This window comes from Pipistrellus kuhlii, unplaced genomic scaffold, assembly GCF_014108245.1.
Source record: "Pipistrellus kuhlii isolate mPipKuh1 unplaced genomic scaffold, mPipKuh1.p scaffold_m20_p_9, whole genome shotgun sequence".
Taxonomy (NCBI): Eukaryota; Metazoa; Chordata; class Mammalia; order Chiroptera; family Vespertilionidae; genus Pipistrellus; species Pipistrellus kuhlii.
The window spans coordinates 29,857,102-29,876,660 of NW_023425595.1; the positions used below are offsets into that span (position 1 = coordinate 29,857,102).

General features: G+C 51.6%; 3 protein-coding genes across 3 annotated transcripts; 2 read left to right on the top strand and 1 right to left on the bottom strand.

Annotated features, from left to right (window-relative positions):
- The first annotated feature begins 287 nt into the window (after nucleotides 1-287).
- TAF10 (TATA-box binding protein associated factor 10) lies at nucleotides 288-1,648 on the top strand. The gene is made up of 5 exons (XM_036427271.2): nucleotides 288-561; nucleotides 680-834; nucleotides 1,027-1,091; nucleotides 1,180-1,294; nucleotides 1,478-1,648. Exons 1-5 carry the CDS (start codon nucleotides 330-332, stop codon nucleotides 1,565-1,567), a joined length of 657 nt encoding a protein of 218 aa, XP_036283164.1. The 5' UTR covers nucleotides 288-329; the 3' UTR covers nucleotides 1,568-1,648.
- ILK (integrin linked kinase) lies at nucleotides 1,617-8,245 on the bottom strand. Its single transcript, XM_036427269.2, has 13 exons — nucleotides 8,131-8,245; nucleotides 7,532-7,666; nucleotides 4,140-4,305; nucleotides 3,894-3,989; nucleotides 3,601-3,697; nucleotides 3,427-3,510; nucleotides 3,241-3,326; nucleotides 3,015-3,124; nucleotides 2,781-2,908; nucleotides 2,575-2,696; nucleotides 2,404-2,503; nucleotides 2,170-2,300; nucleotides 1,617-2,022 (listed from the first exon to the last, which is right to left on the bottom strand). Exons 2-13 carry the CDS (start codon nucleotides 7,618-7,620, stop codon nucleotides 1,873-1,875), a joined length of 1,359 nt encoding a protein of 452 aa, XP_036283162.1. The 5' UTR covers nucleotides 7,621-7,666; nucleotides 8,131-8,245; the 3' UTR covers nucleotides 1,617-1,872.
- A 53-nt stretch (nucleotides 8,246-8,298) lies between these two features.
- On the top strand, nucleotides 8,299-12,679 carry RRP8 (ribosomal RNA processing 8). The gene is made up of 7 exons (XM_036427268.2): nucleotides 8,299-8,521; nucleotides 10,356-10,719; nucleotides 10,921-11,380; nucleotides 11,470-11,599; nucleotides 11,779-11,885; nucleotides 11,972-12,068; nucleotides 12,291-12,679. The coding sequence occupies exons 1-7, from the start codon at nucleotides 8,423-8,425 to the stop codon at nucleotides 12,408-12,410; spliced, it is 1,377 nt and encodes a 458-aa protein (XP_036283161.1). The 5' UTR covers nucleotides 8,299-8,422; the 3' UTR covers nucleotides 12,411-12,679.
- The last annotated feature ends 6,880 nt before the right edge of the window (nucleotides 12,680-19,559 follow it).

Below are 19,559 nucleotides of genomic sequence, written 5' to 3' on the forward strand. Positions count from 1 at the left end.
GTGGTCGAGGGGTGTCGGGCGGGGCCGATGAGTCCAAAGCAAGGCCTTTGGGAGTCCGCCTGAATGACGGTCCCAGCCCGTAAGAGACAGACCTCCACACTCCAGGATTCCCGAACCGGCGGAACCGGCGGAGGCGGGGAGGCGAACCTCCGAGGCGTGGGCCCCGCCCCCGTCTGTGTCAGCTAGCGGGCATTTAGGCTGCCGGTGGGCGGGGAGCCCCGCGGTCACGGCGTGGGCGGGGCGAGCGCGGGACGTCTGACGTCACTCGTGCGTGCGTAGCGTGAGCGGAAGCGGAAGCGGCTCTGTTCGCCGCCTCTCCCACCGGCCCGATGAGCTGCAGCGGCTCCGGCGCGGACCCCGAGGCGGCCCCGGCCTGCGCTGCCTCGGCCCCGGGCCCGGCCCCCGCGGTCTCGGCCCCCGCCGCGCTGCCCGCCGGCACCGCTGCGGAGAACAAGGCCAGCCCCGCGGGGACGACAGGGGGCCCTGGGGCTGGAGCCGCGGCCGGGGGCGCGGGGCCCGTGGCTGCGCGGGCCGGGGAGCCGGCGGAGCGGCGCGGGGCGGGTGAGGGCCCAGGGCGGGTGAGGGAGCGGGAGCGCCCCGGGCTGGGCCCGTCGGCGGGAAAGGCTGACCCAGCCGGGCCCCGGGCCCTCCACTGGTCACAGCGCTGCTTCTCCTCCAGCTCCGGTGTCGGCGGGCGGCGCGGCGCCCCCGGATGGGGCCATGTCTAACGGGGTTTATGTGCTGCCGAGCGCGGCCAACGGAGACGTGAAGCCGGTGGTGTCCAGCACGCCTCTGGTGGACTTCCTGATGCAGCTGGAGGATTACACGCCTACGGTGGGCTTTCTGCCACACCGTCTGGATTTCCAGCGTCCTCCTCTTGTATTTGCCCTTCTGCTAGCTCTTGTGATTTACCCCCTCTGCCCACGCAAACTGTGAGCTTCCCATAGCCAGGCCTGCCCTCCTGCCCTCACCTGAGCCCACCAGTGCACAGGGCAAGCACTGACACATGTCTCATTGGTTTCTCAGATCCCAGATGCAGTGACGGGTTACTATCTGAACCGTGCTGGCTTTGAGGCCTCAGACCCTCGCATGTGAGTAAATTCTGGACAGGTTAGAGCCTTGGGTGCTTGTGTGGTGTTTGCCGTCCCATCATCTTATGCTAGTTTTTTCTCTCTCTAGAATACGGCTCATCTCCCTAGCTGCCCAGAAATTCATCTCAGACATTGCCAACGATGCACTACAGCACTGCAAAATGAAGGGCACAGCCTCTGGCAGCTCCCGAAGCAAGAGCAAGGTGTGAGGGGAGACTCATTGAATCAGTAATTACCTCCCACAGCAGCGGAGGCTTAATTTATCCTGAAACCCCCCTGGGGGAAACTCGACCCTAGGGGCAGTAAAAAAGCCTACTCAGGGTCACCCACCTGGGACTGAAAGCACGATTCCTGTGTTCAGCAGGTACTCTTCCCTTTCCCCCCAGGACCGCAAGTACACTCTAACCATGGAGGACTTGACTCCTGCCCTCAGCGAGTATGGCATCAATGTGAAGAAGCCGCACTATTTCACCTGAGCCACCCAACCTACGTGTACTTGTCTGCGTCCTTATCCCCACACCAGCCTGTTTTCATAATAAACTTTATTGTGACAGGTAGGGCTGATCCCTCCCATGCTGGGAGACACCGTGTGGCAAGTGACAAAGCTCTGAGCCCAGCCCCTTTTTGGGGCCACAGTGCTAGGAATGGGGGCAGGGATGGGCCCCTTGGCTGGGGTAGTACCATGACTGGAGGCAGGGGAGGCAACCAGAGGCCTGCTGCTTTGGAAGGTGCATTCCCCCGTGTCCCACATATCTTGAGTTTAGGTAAGGACTTTCCAGCCCTATTTGTCCTGCATCTTCTCCAGGATAGGCACGATCATGTCAAACTTGGGCCGCTTCGCGGGGTCTTCGTTCATGCAGATCTTCATGAGCTTACACACATGGGGAGAAATGCCTGGTGGGATGGTAGGCCGAAGGCCCTCCAGTGCCACCTGTACATGAAGAGAAACACAAGGTGGGTCTTGGAACATGAGTCTTATCAGGGATGGGCCCCTTGGCTGTATATTTGAACAACTGGGAAAAGCCCAGCCCTCTACAATTGTCCCTACTACCGTCATTGCCCCAACACGTGCTCTCACCTTCATTCCAATCTCCATGTTGGAGAGGTCAGCAAAGGGTACTTCCCGTGTCACCAGTTCCCAGAGAAGCACTGCAAAACTCCACATGTCTGCTGAGCGTCTGTTTGTGTCTTCAGGCTTCTTCTGCAGGGCTGGGGGGAGAACACTTATCTGTCCTGGCTGCCTACCCTGTCCTGTCTCTGCCGCCCTCCACTGCTACTGAGCTGCCCTTCTCTACCTCCCACACAGCCTCACCTTCGGGGGCCACCCAGGCAGGTGCATACATGCGCCCAGGACATTGGAAAGAGAACTTGACGTCAGCCATGCTGATGCGGGCAGTCATGTCCTCATCGATCTGAGGAAGAGAAGATTACCAGATAGGGAAAGGTCTGGGGGCCTGAGCCAGGAGAGAAGTTGTAACCTCACCATTACACTCCGGCTGTTGAGTGCATGTCGTGGGATGAGGGGCTCTAGCGTGTGTAGGAAGGCCATGCCCCTGGCCATGTCCAATGCAAACTTCACAGCCTGACTCTGGTCCACAACAAAATCTAGGAGAGGAGGCAATAGTCAAACAGCTTGGAGAGGCTCCATACCTCTCCCCGCTTCAGGGACATCTGGCATCCGCTACTCACTGGTGCCTTCATGTAGTACGTTGTACAAGGATCCATATGGCATCCAATGTGTGATGAGAATCGGGTGAGGAGCAGGTGGAGCCTGACAGAAACCTAGCACTGGGAGCACATTCGGATGCGAGAAAATCCTGGGAGAGGAAGAGAGTGTCCCTGGCTGAGAACGAGAGTAAAACATCTTGGGTGTTAAGTCAGCTTCCTTGGAAGTGATAGCTCCCAGTTTAGGCCTTGCCCCACCTGAGCCGAGGACACTCCTCGTTGAAGTCCCTGCTCTTCCTTGTACTCCAGTCTCGAACCTTCAGCACCTTCATGACAATGTCATTGCCCTGCCAGCGGCCCTTCCACAGCTGAGGGACAGGTAAGGGGTTAGGAGGCGTTAACTTTCAAGCCACTAACAAGAAGAAACAGGAGGAGGTGCAGATCATGTAACTGGGGAGGGAGGGGCAAGAAAGGCAGGGGTCACCTCTCCAGAATGATTCTCGTTGATCTTTGTCATGAAGTGGAGTTGTTTGAAGTCAATGCCGGAGTGTTTGTTCAGAGTCCCATTTCCTGAGAGTGTGAGCAGGTCAGGTACCCAGCTTCCCGCTGACCCAGCTGGAGAAACCCAGGATTGTTCCCTACACCACCCCTTCCCTCACAATTGACTCACTGGGCCGAGTGCGGGTGGTCCCCTTCCAGAATGTGTCCTTGTATGGAATACGGGTGAGATTCTGGCCCATCTTCTCTGCCCGCTCTAGGGAAGAAAGACAAACGGCCTTGGCCTCAGCTGAAGAGACAGGCAGGGACAAGACAAGAGGACACAGCTGGGGGTTGGGAGACAGACCTCGAAGCAGCTCCCTCAGGGGTGCCTTGGCTTTGTCCACAGGCATTTCTCCGTATTTGTTGCAGATGCTGACAAGGGCCCCATTAGCCACCAGGTCCTGGAAATGAAAAGGTGGCTGTGATGACGGCCCCTGCCACCTCCCTGGCAATCTCAACAACCACGATCTCAGATGCAGTACAAATCCTATGAGCGCCCTGTACTCTGCAGTGCTCACAGGATAGGATGAGGACTCCAGATCTCCCATGGGGGCTCAGACTCCCACCTGTCCCAGGGCTGAGGGCCTGAGTACTTACCTCTGCCACCTGGTCTTGACCCCAAAAACAGGCATAGTGCAGGGGCACATTCCCATGCTCATTGACTGCATTGATGTCAGCTTTGTACTGCAGCAGCTGGTTCCCAGGGCCAGAAAACAGAAGAGGCAGAAAGCGCAGTCAGTCCCAAATGAGACAGGTGTGGAGGCAGGTGAGGGAGAGGAGTACACTTTCCCCAGCATGGTATAGTGCCTGTGACAGGTAGGGAGCGGAGGGGATCATACGTACCTTCTGTACAATATCACGGTGCCCGTGACTAGCTGCCAGGTGCAAGGGTGTGTCATCCCCACGGTTCATCACATTGATTCGTGCCCCCCGCATGATCAGCATCTCGACCACAGCAGAGCGGCCCTCTCGGCAGGCCCAGTGCAAGGGGGAGAAGCCATGATCGTCCCTTTGAAGGAAGGGGCCATGGTCATTTATCTGGAGGTGGAACGGGGCAATGGCCTTTTATAGTCCCTCTATGTGCTCACCCCGGGCAGCCTTACCTCTCCAGGACTCCAATTCTCATCCCAGTTCAGACTCACACACTTCAAACCCAACCCTCAACAAGTCTCTAAGATTGATTGTTTTCATCAACATCTCCCACCAGCCCTTCTTCTCTGGAATGCCCTATCTCATTAAGTGGTGGCATTCTTTATCTGGTGTCCTCTGCATCCTTTTTGCAACATCTGTTGGTCCTTTCTGTTTCCCACTGCATATTGCACATCCCCCTACTATAATACTATAACACTGGACTGTAAAAATCCGTGAATGGGCTGTCCTGTCAGATTGCAAGCTTCTCGAGAGAATGGATTGACAATGGGTTCAGTGCCTGTTGCGGGTGCAGTCATGGAGAAAGAATGCCATAATTCACGGAGAGGGGGCAAACTTACTGATTGGCTCTGGTTGAAATTAAGATTTAAAAATGGAAAGGAATTTAAAAAGTTTTGGGTTTATAATGAAAATGAGAAATGCTTTTGATAAGCCATTACTGATAAGGCACTATCAAACTACCACATAAAACAGGAGTCTTTTACACAAACAATCCTAGGCCCAGAAAACAGAAGAAAATCAGAATGTCTTCTGGTAGAAAGAAACTGCTTGACTTTTTTCTTTTCCCATGAACCTGTATTTTATAAAGTAAAAGACCCGTACAAACACACACACACACACACACACACACACACACACACACACACCCCAAAGCAATCGGGTGGGAGCAGGGCCTGCCTGACAGCCTGGGGCCATAAAAGGAAATTCCCTCCAGTCCCGGAGGCAGATCCAAGGGGCGGAGCTGGGGTTGGTCTGTGGTTTGGGCCGACCGCCTCCGGATGCCTTAGTGCTGTGGTCACTTCCGTGTGGGGGCTCTGGGCCCGGCCTGGAGCTGATCAGGGGTCTGGCCTCCGCAGGCCAACCAGAAGCCCCAATAGCTCATGGGAGTGAGGGGGCGTGGCCTTAAACGTAATGATTTCCTTCCGCAGCTGCCTTCATCAGCTCTCAGCCAAAAGTTTTCCTGGGAGGTGGGTTCCTCCCCCTCCCCTAAGCAGTTACCACCCCCTGCTTATCAGTCAGTTTTACTTCCCAGCACTTTAATTTATGCCTTGGCTTATCATCCACCCACCCCCCAGACTATGGCCCCAAAACAGGCCAGAGCCTGAGAGCAAAAGTATGGGTAGGCTTCTGCCCACTGTCAAACGCATAGTGACCTCAGGGCCACGACTCGAATCCCAGAGGGGCCTGCAGGGAATTCATCCCAAACTCATAGCCATCATATGGCCAGCTTGGGCCCTCAAAACATATCCCCTCAGAGGGGATGTGTGGGAGGGAGGGAGGGGGGCAAAAAAAATCAATAAAATATATTTAAAAAAAACAAAAAACCTATCCCCTCAAACCAACAAAGCCTTCCAGTTTCACTGCCACCCCTTCACTTTTGGACAGCAGAGTCTAGCTGGGTGCCACACCCACTGGACAACTTCGCCTAAGCCTTTGTAACCCCAACAAAACAGTAACAGTGCCCCCTGACTTTATTAGAACACCCTTTGAGTGACGGAACGAGTGACTTCGAATTATGGAGAAGTAGTATAGAGCCTAATGGGTACCAATGAGCCTTGTGGGAGCCTGGATGAAGAAGACAGGTGATTCTTGCCTCTCAATCTTAAAAACTAAACTCCGCCAGCCTTAAAAAAAAAAAAAAATTTTTTAATGAAATTAAAATCCATCATCCTGAGTCAACATCACGACTGCTTTTCTTGTCTTCCAGTCTTATCCAACCACATCTCTCATTCAACCTAGTGGCACAAGGCCCCTCCTGGAGGTATTGAGTCTGAATCCCCACCTTCAGTGCCCAGCAGAGGTGGTGTATGTAGTACAGCACCTTAAACGGAGGAACCTGTGTAATCTGGATTCTTCGCCTGTTTTCCTCTGCAACAGCCCTCACAGAGATCACCGGATGTAAATGCAGCGGGTACTGTAAAGTGTTTAAGTTCTTTGATCTCTCAGGGGCCTGTACAATGCTGACCACTCCTCCTTCACTGAAACATTCACTTCTCTATGCTTCACCAAATTTTCCTGTTTCTCCTTCAACCTCCAGTTGTTCCTTTTAAGTCTTGCAGGCTTCGCATCCCCTCTCTTTCACACCATCTTCAGGTATCATCTACATGCTAATATCTCCCAGATCTGTGCCTCCAAGTCAGACAATTTTCCTGAAATCCAGATCTGCATGACCAACAACTTGCTCAACATTTCTACTTCCCTTACTGTCACTTTAACGCGTCTAGAGTGAGCTTATCATCCATCTTAGTTAAAGGAACCACCATCTACCCAAGTGCCCAACCCAGAACCCTCGTCATTGTCTTTGACCTTACTTCCCACACCAAGTCTCACCAAGTCTTTTTTACGTATTTATTTGTTCACTATTCTTTTTTAAAATGTCTTTCCAATTACAGTCAATATTATTTTGTATTAGTCTCATAGTGGTTAGACAACCATATATTTTACAAAGTGTTCCCCTTGACGCTTCCACCAATTCTTTATCATAAAGATTTCAGGAATCTGATCTCTCTTTCACCTATCCACTCCAGTCTAAGCCGCCGCCACCACCACCACGTCTGGGATGAACTAGGCAATTGCTTCTCTTCACTCTGCCACCGCCTTCACAAAGCATCCAAGATGACCCTTTACAACTGGACAACCTCACGTCACTACATGGTTTTAAACTCTTTTCCTTAGAACAAAGACCTTATTTATAGCCTAAATATCCTTGCATGGTCTGGCTGACCCTCGCAGACCTTTCCAGTCTCCTGCGGTTCTCCACTTGCACCCGTGGCTTCTTATCCTCCGGCCATAGGAAATTTGACAATCTCTGGGCACTCCCCACTCGGTCTTGCCTCCACGCCCAAGAAGTTCCCTGAGGCTGGAAAGCTCTCTTGCAGCCAGGCTCTGCCAATAAAACTCTTAACTTAGCAGTCAAGGTTCAGCTCAAACACAGCTTCCTCTGTGGAGCCCCTGTGCCCTCCCCGCCCCCCCCCCCCCCAGGCTGTGCTTGGCACTCATCACACTGGAGAGGATGGAAGTCAGCCGCTCCGGATGAGCACCCCTCATGCCCTCCCTCTCACCCCACACCGGACACCTCCGCTCACCCCTGGTTGAGGTCGTTCTCCGTGTTGTCCAGCCACAGGCGAACGGCTACCGCGTTGCCCTCCCGGCACTGGGTGAAAATGTCGTCCATCGCAGCGTCCCGGCTCGGAGTCCCCTGGGTTGGGGAAGCCTGGGGACTGTGGAGAGATCCAGGGGGCGGGGGTGAGCCTCAAACTTTGTCCCCTCAAGTGCACAAGTATCTGCGTTGGGGGTGGGGGTCTGGGTGCTGCGTCCCCAGTCAGTGCAGGTTTGGGAAGGAGTTCGGGGAAACGGGAGGATCCCCAACTGGGTGTCCCCGGATGAGAGAGAGAGAGAGAGAGAGAGAGAGAGAGAGAGAGAGAGAGAGAGAGAGAGAGGCAGGCGAGTCCGGGCGAGATAGGAGGAGAGTGGGAGGAAGCATGTCTCCAGAAGGGATGTCAGAGAGCACGCACAGGGACCCAATTCGCTCACAGCTGGAGGAGGGGGGTGGGGGGAGAGGTTCGGACTCCCTATTTCCTGGGGGAGGAGATCGGGGGTCCTTCCTGGGGGTGGCCCCGTCCCCGATTCCGAACGGAGGAGTGGGGGCGCCCTGGGGAGGGGGCACGGATGTCCCCGCACTCACCGGGACTCGGGCTGGAGGAGCCTTCTTCGGGGAACTCCCGTCCGGCCGCGCCCGCCGCCCGGCCCCGCCCCTGGCCCTCGGCAGCCCGCGCGGACCTCCCTTCCTCCCGACTCCTTGCCCTTCTAGCCCACCAGGGCGCGCACTCGATGGTTCTCGGCGCCGCGCCGGCCGCTCTAGCCGCCCGGCGTTCCCAGCTTGGTTTCCGGCGCGGGGCGCTCGGGTTCCCGGAGACGGACGCTCCCCGCACGTGGAGAGGCGCAGGCGCCCCGCCACCCCGCCCCGCGCCGCCCAGATGTTCGAGGAGCCCGAGTGGGCCGAGGAGGCCTCCTTGGCCGCGGGCCTCGGGCCGGTAGCCTCGCGGCCGCGGCCTGCGGCAGCCTGCCAAGTCAAGGTGAGTGGCCCCCGGTGGCCCCGGGGGCTGTGGAAGGCCCCGGAGCGGGTTCTCGTGGGTCACCGCGCTGGCCACGCCGCGCGCACTCCGCGAGTAAGTGTGTGTGTGTGTGTGTGTGCGCGTTTACGCGCACACGCGCCTGTGGCCGAACTGAGATCGAAGATCTGAGCTCTTCCACAAGAAAATGACGTTGGGCCGAAACCGGTGTGGCTCAGTGGATAGAGCGTCGGCCTGCGGACCTGGGGGCGGGGTCCCAGGTTCGATTCCGGGCGAGGGCATGTACCTTGGTTGTAGGCACATCCCCAGTAGGGGGTGTGCAGGAGGCAGCTGATCCATGTTTCTCATAGATGCTTCTAGCTTTCTCTCCCTCTCTCTTCCTCTCTGTAAAAAAAATCAATAAAATATATATTAAAAAAAAAGAAAGAAAATGATGTTGGAACTGAGAGTTGGTAAGTAGCACTTAGTGAAGCAAAGACAGGTTTCTCGGAAGGGAAAGCACGTGCAAAGGCCCTGGGTCAGGAGACCGTGCGTGTCCTATGAGGGTAAGGTGACCAGACGTCCCGCTTTTGGTGGGACAGTCCCGATTTTTAACAATGTGTCCCACGTCCCGTGGCGTTTTAAAAAAAAGTCCAAAAGATTTAAAATAATCTTTCCAAAAATCGGGACTTTTAAAACGCCGCGGGACAAATTGTTAAAAATTGGGACGTCTGGTCACCTTATATTGGGGTCACACACAGAGAAATAATCTGTGTCCTTGGAGCCCCGAGAATGAGAGGGGAAGCCATTGAAGTTGAGAGGTAAGTTAGTGGTTTTGCATACTTTAAGGGTAGACAGAAGTCCATGAATGGTTTTAGTAGGGCAAGGATTCCTTCAGAATTGCAGTGTGGAAAGGGGACTTGAGAGAGGGAGAGGCAATGACAGAGAAGGGTTGTCCGTGCTACCCTTTCCAAAGCGGTGTGGAGGGGGTACTAAGAGCCTCCCAGCTAAGTACCTGCACTAAGCCTGCCCAGTTGGACTTCAGTTCCCAAGGCCGCCCAGACAACAGACCTTCTCCTCTAAGCTTTTGCTGATGGGAAGACAGCAGTACTTTTCAGGCTCTTCCTACTCTCCGTGAGCTTCCAACATAGAATCTGTCTGCTTCACGCCTCCTCTTCATTCCCTTAACCCATTGCTATAATCCAGGTCCCGCTGTCTGCCTCTTGTCGCTTCGGTGCTCTATACTGCAGCCGAGTCATTTTATATAATAAGCGTCTCTCTTTTCAGGAACCTTCACCTTCCACCAGCTGGAGGCAAACACCTCAGATGGAGGGTTGGACCTCCTGGTCTCTGGCCGTGGTCCTGCTGCTTGTGGCTTTAACACTTTTCTTGGGGGAACCTCTTTTGAACATTGAAGAAAGTGGGATGGGCGGTTTCTCTATCTTCCAGCCTCCCAAAGGTTAGGATGGCAACTTGAAAGTTCTTCAGGGTCTGACATGCTTCGTGACAAGCTCGTTAACTCGGAATAATCCAGATATCGTTGCCAGTGTTTGAATCAGGTCCCTATCTCTCCCTTCTCGTTCCCCAGGTCCCATCCATTCTCCTCCCCACTGCTTTTATTCCTTCTTTTGTATATGTATATTTTTATTGATTTCAGAGAGGAATGAGAGAGAGAGAGAGAGAAACATCAGTGATTAGAGAGAATCATTGATTGCCTCCTGCACACCCTCTACCGGGGATTGAGCCTGCAACCCAGGCTTGTGCCCTGGACTGGAATAGAACCCAAGACCCTTCAGTCCACAGGCCGATGCTCTACCCACTGAGCCAAACTAGCTTTCATCCCTTCTTTCCTCTCTAGGGCTCCAAGCGCCGACAGCTCTTGGCCACGCTACGGGCCCTGCAGGCAGCATCTCTCTCCCAACAACTCCCCAGCCTACCTGGCAGCGACTCTGAGGAGGAGGAAGTGGTGGAGAGGAAAAAGAAACGCCCCAAAAAGGCCTCATTGGCCAGTGTTCCTACTAAGGCAGAGCAGAAAAGGAAGAAGCAGCATCAAAAACAAGGCCTACCTGGCAGTGACTCTGAGGAAAAGGAAGTAAAAAAGAAGAAGTGCCAGAAAAGGGCTCTTGAAGGTGATTCTGCTGCAGAAGACAAAAGAAAGGGGAAATGCCGGAAACAGGCGCCTTCAAACCCTGCCCAGCACCTGGACGGTGTTGACCAAACAGGTATTTGTGGATGCATACGTGTGTGGGGTGGGGGTCATCTGATCTTATATCTGACCAAGGTCACTTCCCAGAGATGAGGTTAGGCAGTTAAAAGTACCTTCCATCCAGGCCACAGTCTCTGTCTTGGCCAGGATGAATGTGCCAAGCCTCTGAGTTCAGTGGATCCTGCCCCCAATATGCCTTTCCGTCTTCCCCCGACAGGTGCCACAGCTTGGAAGAGTGGTGCTACAGATGACCCGTCCAAGCCAAGCCCTGTGACCACGTCCCCCCACACTCCCCATGCCTTGAGTCGCAAGCAGTGGCGGAACCGGCAGAAGAACAAGCGGAGACACAAGAACAAGTTCCGGCCACCTCAGCCGCCGGACCCGGCCAAAGCCACAGCCACAGCCCCCACAGAGGAGACGGAGGTGCCCCCCGCCCCCTCTCAGGATAACCACGAGGCCCGCGCAGGAGCCCTGCGCGCCCGCATGGCGCAGCGGCTGGATGGTGCTCGATTTCGCTACCTCAACGAGCAGCTGTACTCGGGGCCCAGCAGTGCCGCACAGCGCCTCTTCCAGGAAGACCCCGAGGCCTTCCTCCTCTACCACCGCGGCTTCCAGAGCCAAGTCAAGAAGTGGCCGCTACAGCCGGTGGACCGCATCGCCAGGGACCTTCGCCAGCGGTGAATGGGGCTGGGCACTGTGAAAACCAAGGTTGGTCAGTCATGGGCTCAGCCCAGACCAGTGAGTGACCCCTCCCCTCCACTCCCAGGCCTGCGTCCCTGGTGGTAGCTGACTTTGGCTGTGGGGACTGCCGCCTGGCTTCAAGTATCCGGAACCAGGTGCACTGCTTTGACTTGGCCTCTGTGGACCCCAGGGTCACTGTGTGTGACATGGCCCAGGTAAGCCCCTTCATCCCTCTGTGTGTCTGGCCTGTGTTTGAAGTCCAGGCGGCATGTGCTGGTCTCTAACACTCCCTTCCTCCTCCCTGCCCACACCCCATCCTGGTGTCCAACCTACCCCTCGCTGCTGGCCTTCTCCCCAAATTGTGTGCCTCATACACCACCCCCACCACCCACAGGTGCCTCTGGAGGACGAGTCCATAGATGTGGCTGTGTTCTGTCTTTCGCTGATGGGAACCAACATCAGGGACTTCCTGGAGGAGGCAAATCGAGTGCTGAAGCCCGGGTAAGAGCCTGCAGGGCACGGGTGCGTGTATATGTGTGTGTGCATGGGTGTGTCTGCACTTACACAGAACTTTCCGTTCTTCTCAGGGGTCTCCTGAAAGTGGCTGAAGTCAGCAGCCGCTTTGAAGACGTTCGCGCCTTTTTGGGAGCCGTGACCAAACTGGGCTTCAAGATCATCTCCAAGGTGAGGGCCAAAGAAGTCTGTCCCTGTTTTTGTCTCACGTGTGGCCCTGTTCAGGGTAATGGTGTTCAGGAAGAAGGCCATGGGCCCAGACATTTGCTTCTTGAAGGCATGACTCCTGGGAGAGCCCCGGGAAGCTTTCTGAGCTAGGGTGGGGCATAGACGGAGGTGTTTTTAATGGATGGGGTGAGGGATTGGGACTCACTGGGTCTTTTCTGCCCCTAGGACCTGAGCAACAGCCACTTCTTCTTGTTTGATTTTGAAAAGACTGGGCCCCCTCGAGTGGGCCCCAAGGCTCAGCTCCTAGGCCTGAAGCTTCAGCCGTGTCTCTATAAGCGCAGGTGACCTCTGGACCCCCCTTGAAGGGGGATGCGTGTCTTGAACTCCATAACCAGCCGGGCTGTGACCCAGGACCGGGTTCCGCCCTTCCTCTATCCCAAGAACAAAGTGTGATGAAACCCGTGGTTCAGCCCTGCTCTACTAAAGGATTCTGGTTGCAAGAAGCATAAAATCACTCGGGCTGGCTAAAGAATACGGAAGTTATTATGAGTACACAGGGATATCTGGGAATTATGGATCCCCTAGGTGTCATGGACATTAGATTATTTGGAATTATTTGACTTTTTTTTTTTTTCTGTCTCTTAGGAGCCACGGGGGCTTTCTGTCCTGGTGTCTCCATTCTCTCTTCTCATCTTCTGTCTGCAGACCAGCTTCCTCTGCTTACTCAGAACTGCTGCCTCTTCAGCTTTGGTCTGCTTCTTGGCTTTGAACAACTATTAGCCCACTAACTTTCTGGCTCAGTACAACAAACTGGGTTTCTGAGTCAGGACTGTTGTATTGTCTCTGCACTAAACACTTCTTTCCCCTCTAGTCTCGTGTCCACCTTTGCAGCTACATGACTCAAACACTCCCAGCATCTGTTGTTGCCTGTGGGGCCCTGATGTGTGTCTGGTTGAGAGCACAGATTTTATCGATAGAATCAGGTGGACCTGGCTGAGAGTCATTTGATTTTTGAATGTCACATTCCTCATATGGAAAACGGCAGAATTCCCGTCTCATGGACTATTGTGGGTCAACTGAGGAGATCTATAGCCAGGCCTGGGTACCGAGGAGGTGCTCAGTAAACTATAGCTGTAGCTCGGTATTGTGTGTTGTAAGCTTCATTGTTCTCTAAAGACCTTCTCTGGACTGGGTTGGAGGTTGGAGGGTAGATTTTCTTCCCCAAGAATAGATTTGTTGCCCTAGCCGGTTTGACTCAGTGGATAGAGCGTCAGCCTGTGAACTGAAAGGTCCCAGGTTCGATTCCAGTCAGGGGTACATACCCGGGTTGTGGGCTCGATCCCCAGTGGGGGACTTGCAGGAGGCAGCGGATCAGTTATTCTCTTTCATCATGGATGTTTCTGGCTCCCTCTTCCTTCCTCTCTGAAATAAATTTAAAAATATATATATTTAAAAAAAACCAAAAAACTAGACTCAATCAACGAGTTATATCAGCCAGGGCAAGAGAGTAGTTTTTGTTTGTTTTTTTTAATATGGAAGGAATGGGAAGGTTGTCAGTTGTCAATTGCTATTGAAAGGTGTATTAAGATGAGAAATCAGATTGTGGTGGGATGAGGACTGCTGAGTAATGTTGAGGGCCTTTTTGAACATATAAAGGTATTGTTTATGAATTTATAGTTATACCCCAGCCTAATGGTGTGGCTGTAGAAACAGCAATAAGATCGTCCAGAGTTGAAACCTTGCCATGCAAAAGAAATGAAAGGAGCAAAGTAGTTTCAGACTATTTGCAGGTAAGTGATTGCTATCCTGGGCCGTGGAATTTTGTAGAACAGATAGGAGAGTGAAAACAGGAGTAGGTTGTTATCCTGGTAGTAACTGAACAAGTGACCTGGGAGGATGGGAGAAGGTGGTCAGAAATTGGAAGACTTAAGTTGTAATTATTGGAAGCAGATCAGCTCCAGGTGATGGCAGAGTCCAGAGTGCAGTGACCATGGCGAGTGCCTGAGAGACATTCAAGGGAGGCTGCCTAAAGATTGGTTAGCGGACTGAGGGCTCGGTATTTGTATGGGGGTGGGCTGTTATCGTGTGGACTTTGCAGTTGTCTAGGATGGTGGTAGAAGTTGGCATGGAACAGGTGCCAACCTCCTGAGGGAGGAAACCAATGTAGGAGATCTGCAGACAAAGGGAAGGAGAGAATAATGGCATAAATTTCAAAAGTGCTGAGGGTTCACCCAGCCCATTAGAGACTCATTTGGGAGTGGAGCTGGGTGCCAGGCAGCTAAGATAAAGTACCCTGACAGTCCTCTCCAGTTCCTCAGGACTACCCGGGGATTGCTGGGGAGGGAGTATTGTAGCAGCTCCATGGCCAGGAGCCTCCTGCAATAATGGGAGGTGAGCCACAATGTCCAAGGGATGTGTTGTGGTATAGGGCATCTCACTGTAGGACACCTTTTATAGCTCCTTATCAGTGTTCTTTCCCGAATGTTTTTTATGTTTCTAGATCTTGACTAATCTTCCCCGTTTTCTTGGCATGCTCAACAGAACAGCTGGAGTCTGCCCTCCTCCCTCTTTTGCTTTCCCCCCTTATTCTTCTCCCTTGGCCTGTTCTGGCACCGGCCACCTGAGTAAACATCTCTCCTGGTCTGACTCAGACCCCAGGTTCACTCTAACTCAGCCCAGTCCCCAGTAGTGGCCCATCAATCACTGATTATGAAAGCAGCACTCTGCCTGACCTGGGTCCCCCCCACCACCCCCTCCATCATCAATTTCAGGACGAGCTTTTTTGTTCAAGTCCTTGCTTGGATTTCAGTGTCTAATGTTGAGATTCTAGAATGAAGAGAGAACAATATGTGTTTCTTTAAGAAATAGCAGCATGCCAGCTGTTTAAAGAACAATGAGTCCAATTTAAGGGACACTTTGAGGACAGGGAAGGAGTGGCAAGAGTAGTAGGCAAATGAGAATGGGAGGGGCTGCCGGTTGTGAAAGGCAGTAGTTCTCAAAGATGCCAGCGCAGTAGAATTGTCTGGAAGGCTTGTTATAATGCAGATTGCTAAACCCTCCCCCAGTTTCTGATTCAGAAGGTCAGGATAGGGCTTGAGAAGTTTTTTTCTGCTTGCTTTGATTTTCCTCAATGAAGCGGGAAGTAGACTTTGAGTTGAGAATGAGGATAGGGGAAAGGGGGTTGGAGTTTTGAGGAGAGGAAAACATGAATATTGTTTCTAAGAGAGGGAATGAATGAATTAGGAAAATGCAGCATGATTGCTAGAAGTATTTATAGCACACCCAAGGCATGAGGTCAGAAAGGATAGGACGGGAGGAGACCAGGGTGAGATTGCTTTCTGAAGAGCTTGTTACTGTGAGACAGAGTACACCTGGACTGTCAGAATCCACCCACATCTTGTGGGACAGGCTGGTTTCTGCCCTTTTACCCCACGTCTCATTGGGGATTCCACTGGGACCGTTTGGGATGCCTGAAGTATTTAATTCTACAGCCAAGGAATGATGAGCCGGAGTCTGACTCCTGCCCTGGAAATGCAGAAAGCTAGCAGAGGCTCACTGACTGCTTCAGTGTGGAGCCATTGGCCTGCATTCCCAGAATTTGCCGGGGCACCTGATGTATGAGTGCATCCTACACTCCTTGCAGGAGAGAGGACACATGGGTGGTCTTGGGTCCTGTCCAATAGGACCATTGGAAGAGGCAAGGATACCTCAACACAAAGGAGCTACCATGTACCAGGAAAATAAGACCTAGCGCAACTTTGGGAGAAAAAATTAATATAGGACACTGTCTTATTTTCGGGGAAACAGGGTAGGAGTGCCATGTGGACCGAGGAGGAAGTTGCAGGAGACCATCCAAAACAAAGCCGCACCACCAGGTCAAGGGGACAGCGATGTGCCCCCTGTAAATATCTGCGTAGTCTATAGGGCTCAGAACCACCAGTCAATCAAGAACCGTTTTATTCCCTGACTTCTCTGCACTTGGGCTCAAAGCAATCAGCACCTAATAGGTGGAAAAGAGCAGAGATTATTCTGCCCTTCCATAGCAAGCTCTTGTATTTAAGCAGAACAGAATTGGGAAGGGAAAATAGATAGATACAACAGGTGCAGATTATTTATTGTTGCATAGGATTAGACATTCTAATAACTTGGATTTGTGTTTGTATCTTAAAATGAGCACAAGACTACTAACTGAGCTGAAAAGTCACAGGCTTGCTACAGTTCTTTTCCAGCACTGGGCAAGAGTACCCCCAAATGAAAGAAGTCTGGAGGGGTGGTGAGAGACAGTAATAAAGTTGGATACTAGGCTTGTTAGCATCCCCTTTAAAGGCTTATTGCTTCTGCATATATTGGTGAGCTCCAGCTTTTGTTCCTGTAAGGTAGTCCTAAGAGAATACAGTTCCAGAAGAAACATGATCTTGGCAGAGACACAACTCGGCTCCAAACACTCAACTATTTCTGTAATCGCACAAAGCCCTTAAGGCTTTTTAGAGACTTGTAATTAGACCTTTTTACCCCCATGTTGCCCTCTTTCCTAGGTGACTTCTCAGACTGGTCACCTAGTTCTAGGATATATGACAAAACTCAGTCACCACCTTACTGGTCTCCTCTCTCCCACCCCTCCAAAGCAGTTCATTTTGCACACAGCCAAGTGATCTTTTTTTAAAATGTAAATCAGATTTGTCACTTGTCTGCTTAAAATTCTTCAATGGATGCTCATTGCTCTGAAAACAAAAGACAACTTTCATTCCCAGGCCCTGTGTGATCTTGCCCAGGCCTTCCTCTCCAACTGCATCTTAACCCACTCCTTACGAAACTCCAGCCACACGGGGTTACTTTTCATTCCTCCGACATGCTAAGCCTTTTCTGCTTCTGGGACTTTGTACAGGCCGCTCCATCTTTCTAGAGTGCCCTCCCTGGTGAGCTCATTTTCATCTTCCAGATCTTCACACCGACATCACCTTTTCTAATGTGGAAGAAACTGGCTAGTTGCCCACCAGAATGTCCTTTCTCTGGACAGTTAAACTCCATTTCCCAGCTCCTTGCATGAAGGTGGGGCAATATGAATAGTCCTCATCAGTGGAAGGGGGGTAGGAGAGATGTTTCACTATTACACCAAGGCACTTAGAGAGCAGATGAGCCTTCTCCATGTTGTGCCACCCCCTCCTCCACCTTCCAGGGTGACCTTGTAGCACATGTTTGAAGGTGATTGAGTAACAGCATAGAAGAGGTCTGGATAACTGAGTCACTCTTTGGGAGGAAAGCTGCTTGACTTCAGAACATCCACATTGAACTTTGAACAGGGAGTTAACCTCTACTGCAACAAATTAGTGAATTTTGGGAGATTTAGGGCAGTTAGCGTTATATATCCTGGCTAATAGATCTTCTCTAGTCATTCTATCCCCTTACTCTTGATTACAAAACCCTTTTTGTTTCCTTTGGGTGCTTCAAACACTTAATGTCCTTAGCAAATGCTAGTCAGTACTTTCCACCTGTGCCATTAATTTTCATCTTAATTGGGGGGAGGGGGCTGTTCACATCAGGAAGTTGAGATGCTTATGTTACCAGTTACATTTTGTGTCAAGAAAAAAATGCCACTAAAGAATGTCTTATGTTAGAATTTCCTTCCTGTATCAATAGAAACCTAAAGGTTGGTGGCTGTGGGCATTGGTTCTGGAACTTGAGGATGCTAGCCATTAGGTCTCGGTCATTCTGTTGGTCTTTTGATACTCATATTCACAAGATGTTATGTTCTTGATTAAGTAGGGACACCCAGCTTACTATTTACTAATATACCTCTTGGGAATCTCACTGATTGCCTCAGTCTTTTTGGCCTTCAAGGGTCCTTCTACATTGTTAATACTCTGGTGTAGGTATGTTCCATTATTCCCTATGACATGGCTGAGGCAAAGGTCATGGTTCCATTCCCTGTCAGGGCACATGGGTGGGTTGTGGGCTCAATCCCCAGTAGGGAGTAACGGGCAGCCAATCAGTGATTTTTTTCTCATCATTGATGTTTCTATCTCTTATTCTCCCTTCCTTTCTGGAAAAACAAAACAAAAAAACAGAGAAAAGCTTTGGTATCTATGGTTAGGCAATGAGCTTTAAACTTGACATTGAAAGCATTATCTTCTATATAATAAAAGCCTAATATGTCCCCTTGACCAGGAGTTCAACCAGGGAGTGGGGCCCGGGGCTGGCTGGGGACTGCATCCCCTCTCCCTGGCCAGTCCGGTCCAATCACCCTGATCAGACCCCACCTGTGCATGAATTTGTGCACCAGTCCTCTAGTGCTCTATAAAAGGAAATGAATAAATTGGATTGCATCAAAATGAAAAACCTTTGCTCTATGAAAGACCCTATTAAGAGGAAGCAGCTGCAGAAATAAATTAGTTTCAGGTGAGCTACAGTACCCTAGTCAATGGCATTTTTGGTCTTTGAATCATTAGTGCATATTGTGGACAGAGCCGGGCACAAATTTCCTCATCAATTTGGATATGCAAATAAAATTCAGTTCCTTTTTCAATTACTGATTTTCTTCATAAGTCTCACTCCCTGTACTCCACCAAAGAGTGGAAGGAGCTAGAAATAATCCAGTCTCTGGGTTTCATCTATCCTCTTTGAAATAAATGCTCAAAAACAAATTCCTCCATTTTGCCTCTGCTTGTCTCCAAAGAGACATCTGGGTATAAAGGGAAGGGCATTTCGGTATCAGAAGGAAGGGGTTCCCTGGCCTAATACTGGTTCTTGGGTGTGCACAAGCTGGAATTTTCTGGATACAGTTGGCTCAGTATCATGCCTGGGCATTCTGCCAACATTTGCTTCTAACGCTGATGAATCGTCTTGTCTTTTTTAGCAGTCAGGGCCCGTGCACGCCCACTGGCGTTCCCCCCACCCCCCGCCATCGCCACCCTGTTTTGGCTTCCTTACAATAACACTGTTCCATCACTGATTTTCTGCCTCATACTCCCTTGAGCCTTAAAGGATCTGTACTCAGCATCCACACCATATAGGAATAAAGAAATACCTTTTCCAGACCATGCTGCTCTGCCCTCGTAATGCTCTTGGGGCCTCGCTAAATCTGGGCTGCAAAGCAGTTTCCTTCTAAAGCCCCAGGAAGGAAAAAGCGGAAGTCTCTTTAGTCCTAGTATGTCATTTTACTGCCCTGTCCCAAAGTCCCCGGTCATGTTCCACTGCTCTGGCCTCTACTCCATCTACCCCCATCCACTGGGACAGGACGCACATACTTCTCCCCTTTGTTCTGTGTCTCACTTCCTACTTCCTTTCATTGTTTGGGACTTGAATTTCTTAATGGGATTTTAATTTATCTGGCTGACTGAAATTGTCAAACCTGGAACATGTTTACGCAGTAGTCATTGTATTTGGACTATACTAATAACCTCTAATTGACTCTGTTTAATAACTGGGTTTAATAACATAATTCAAGAATGAGCGTCAGTCCAGAGAATGGTGTGGATTTGTAGAAAATATTCTGTA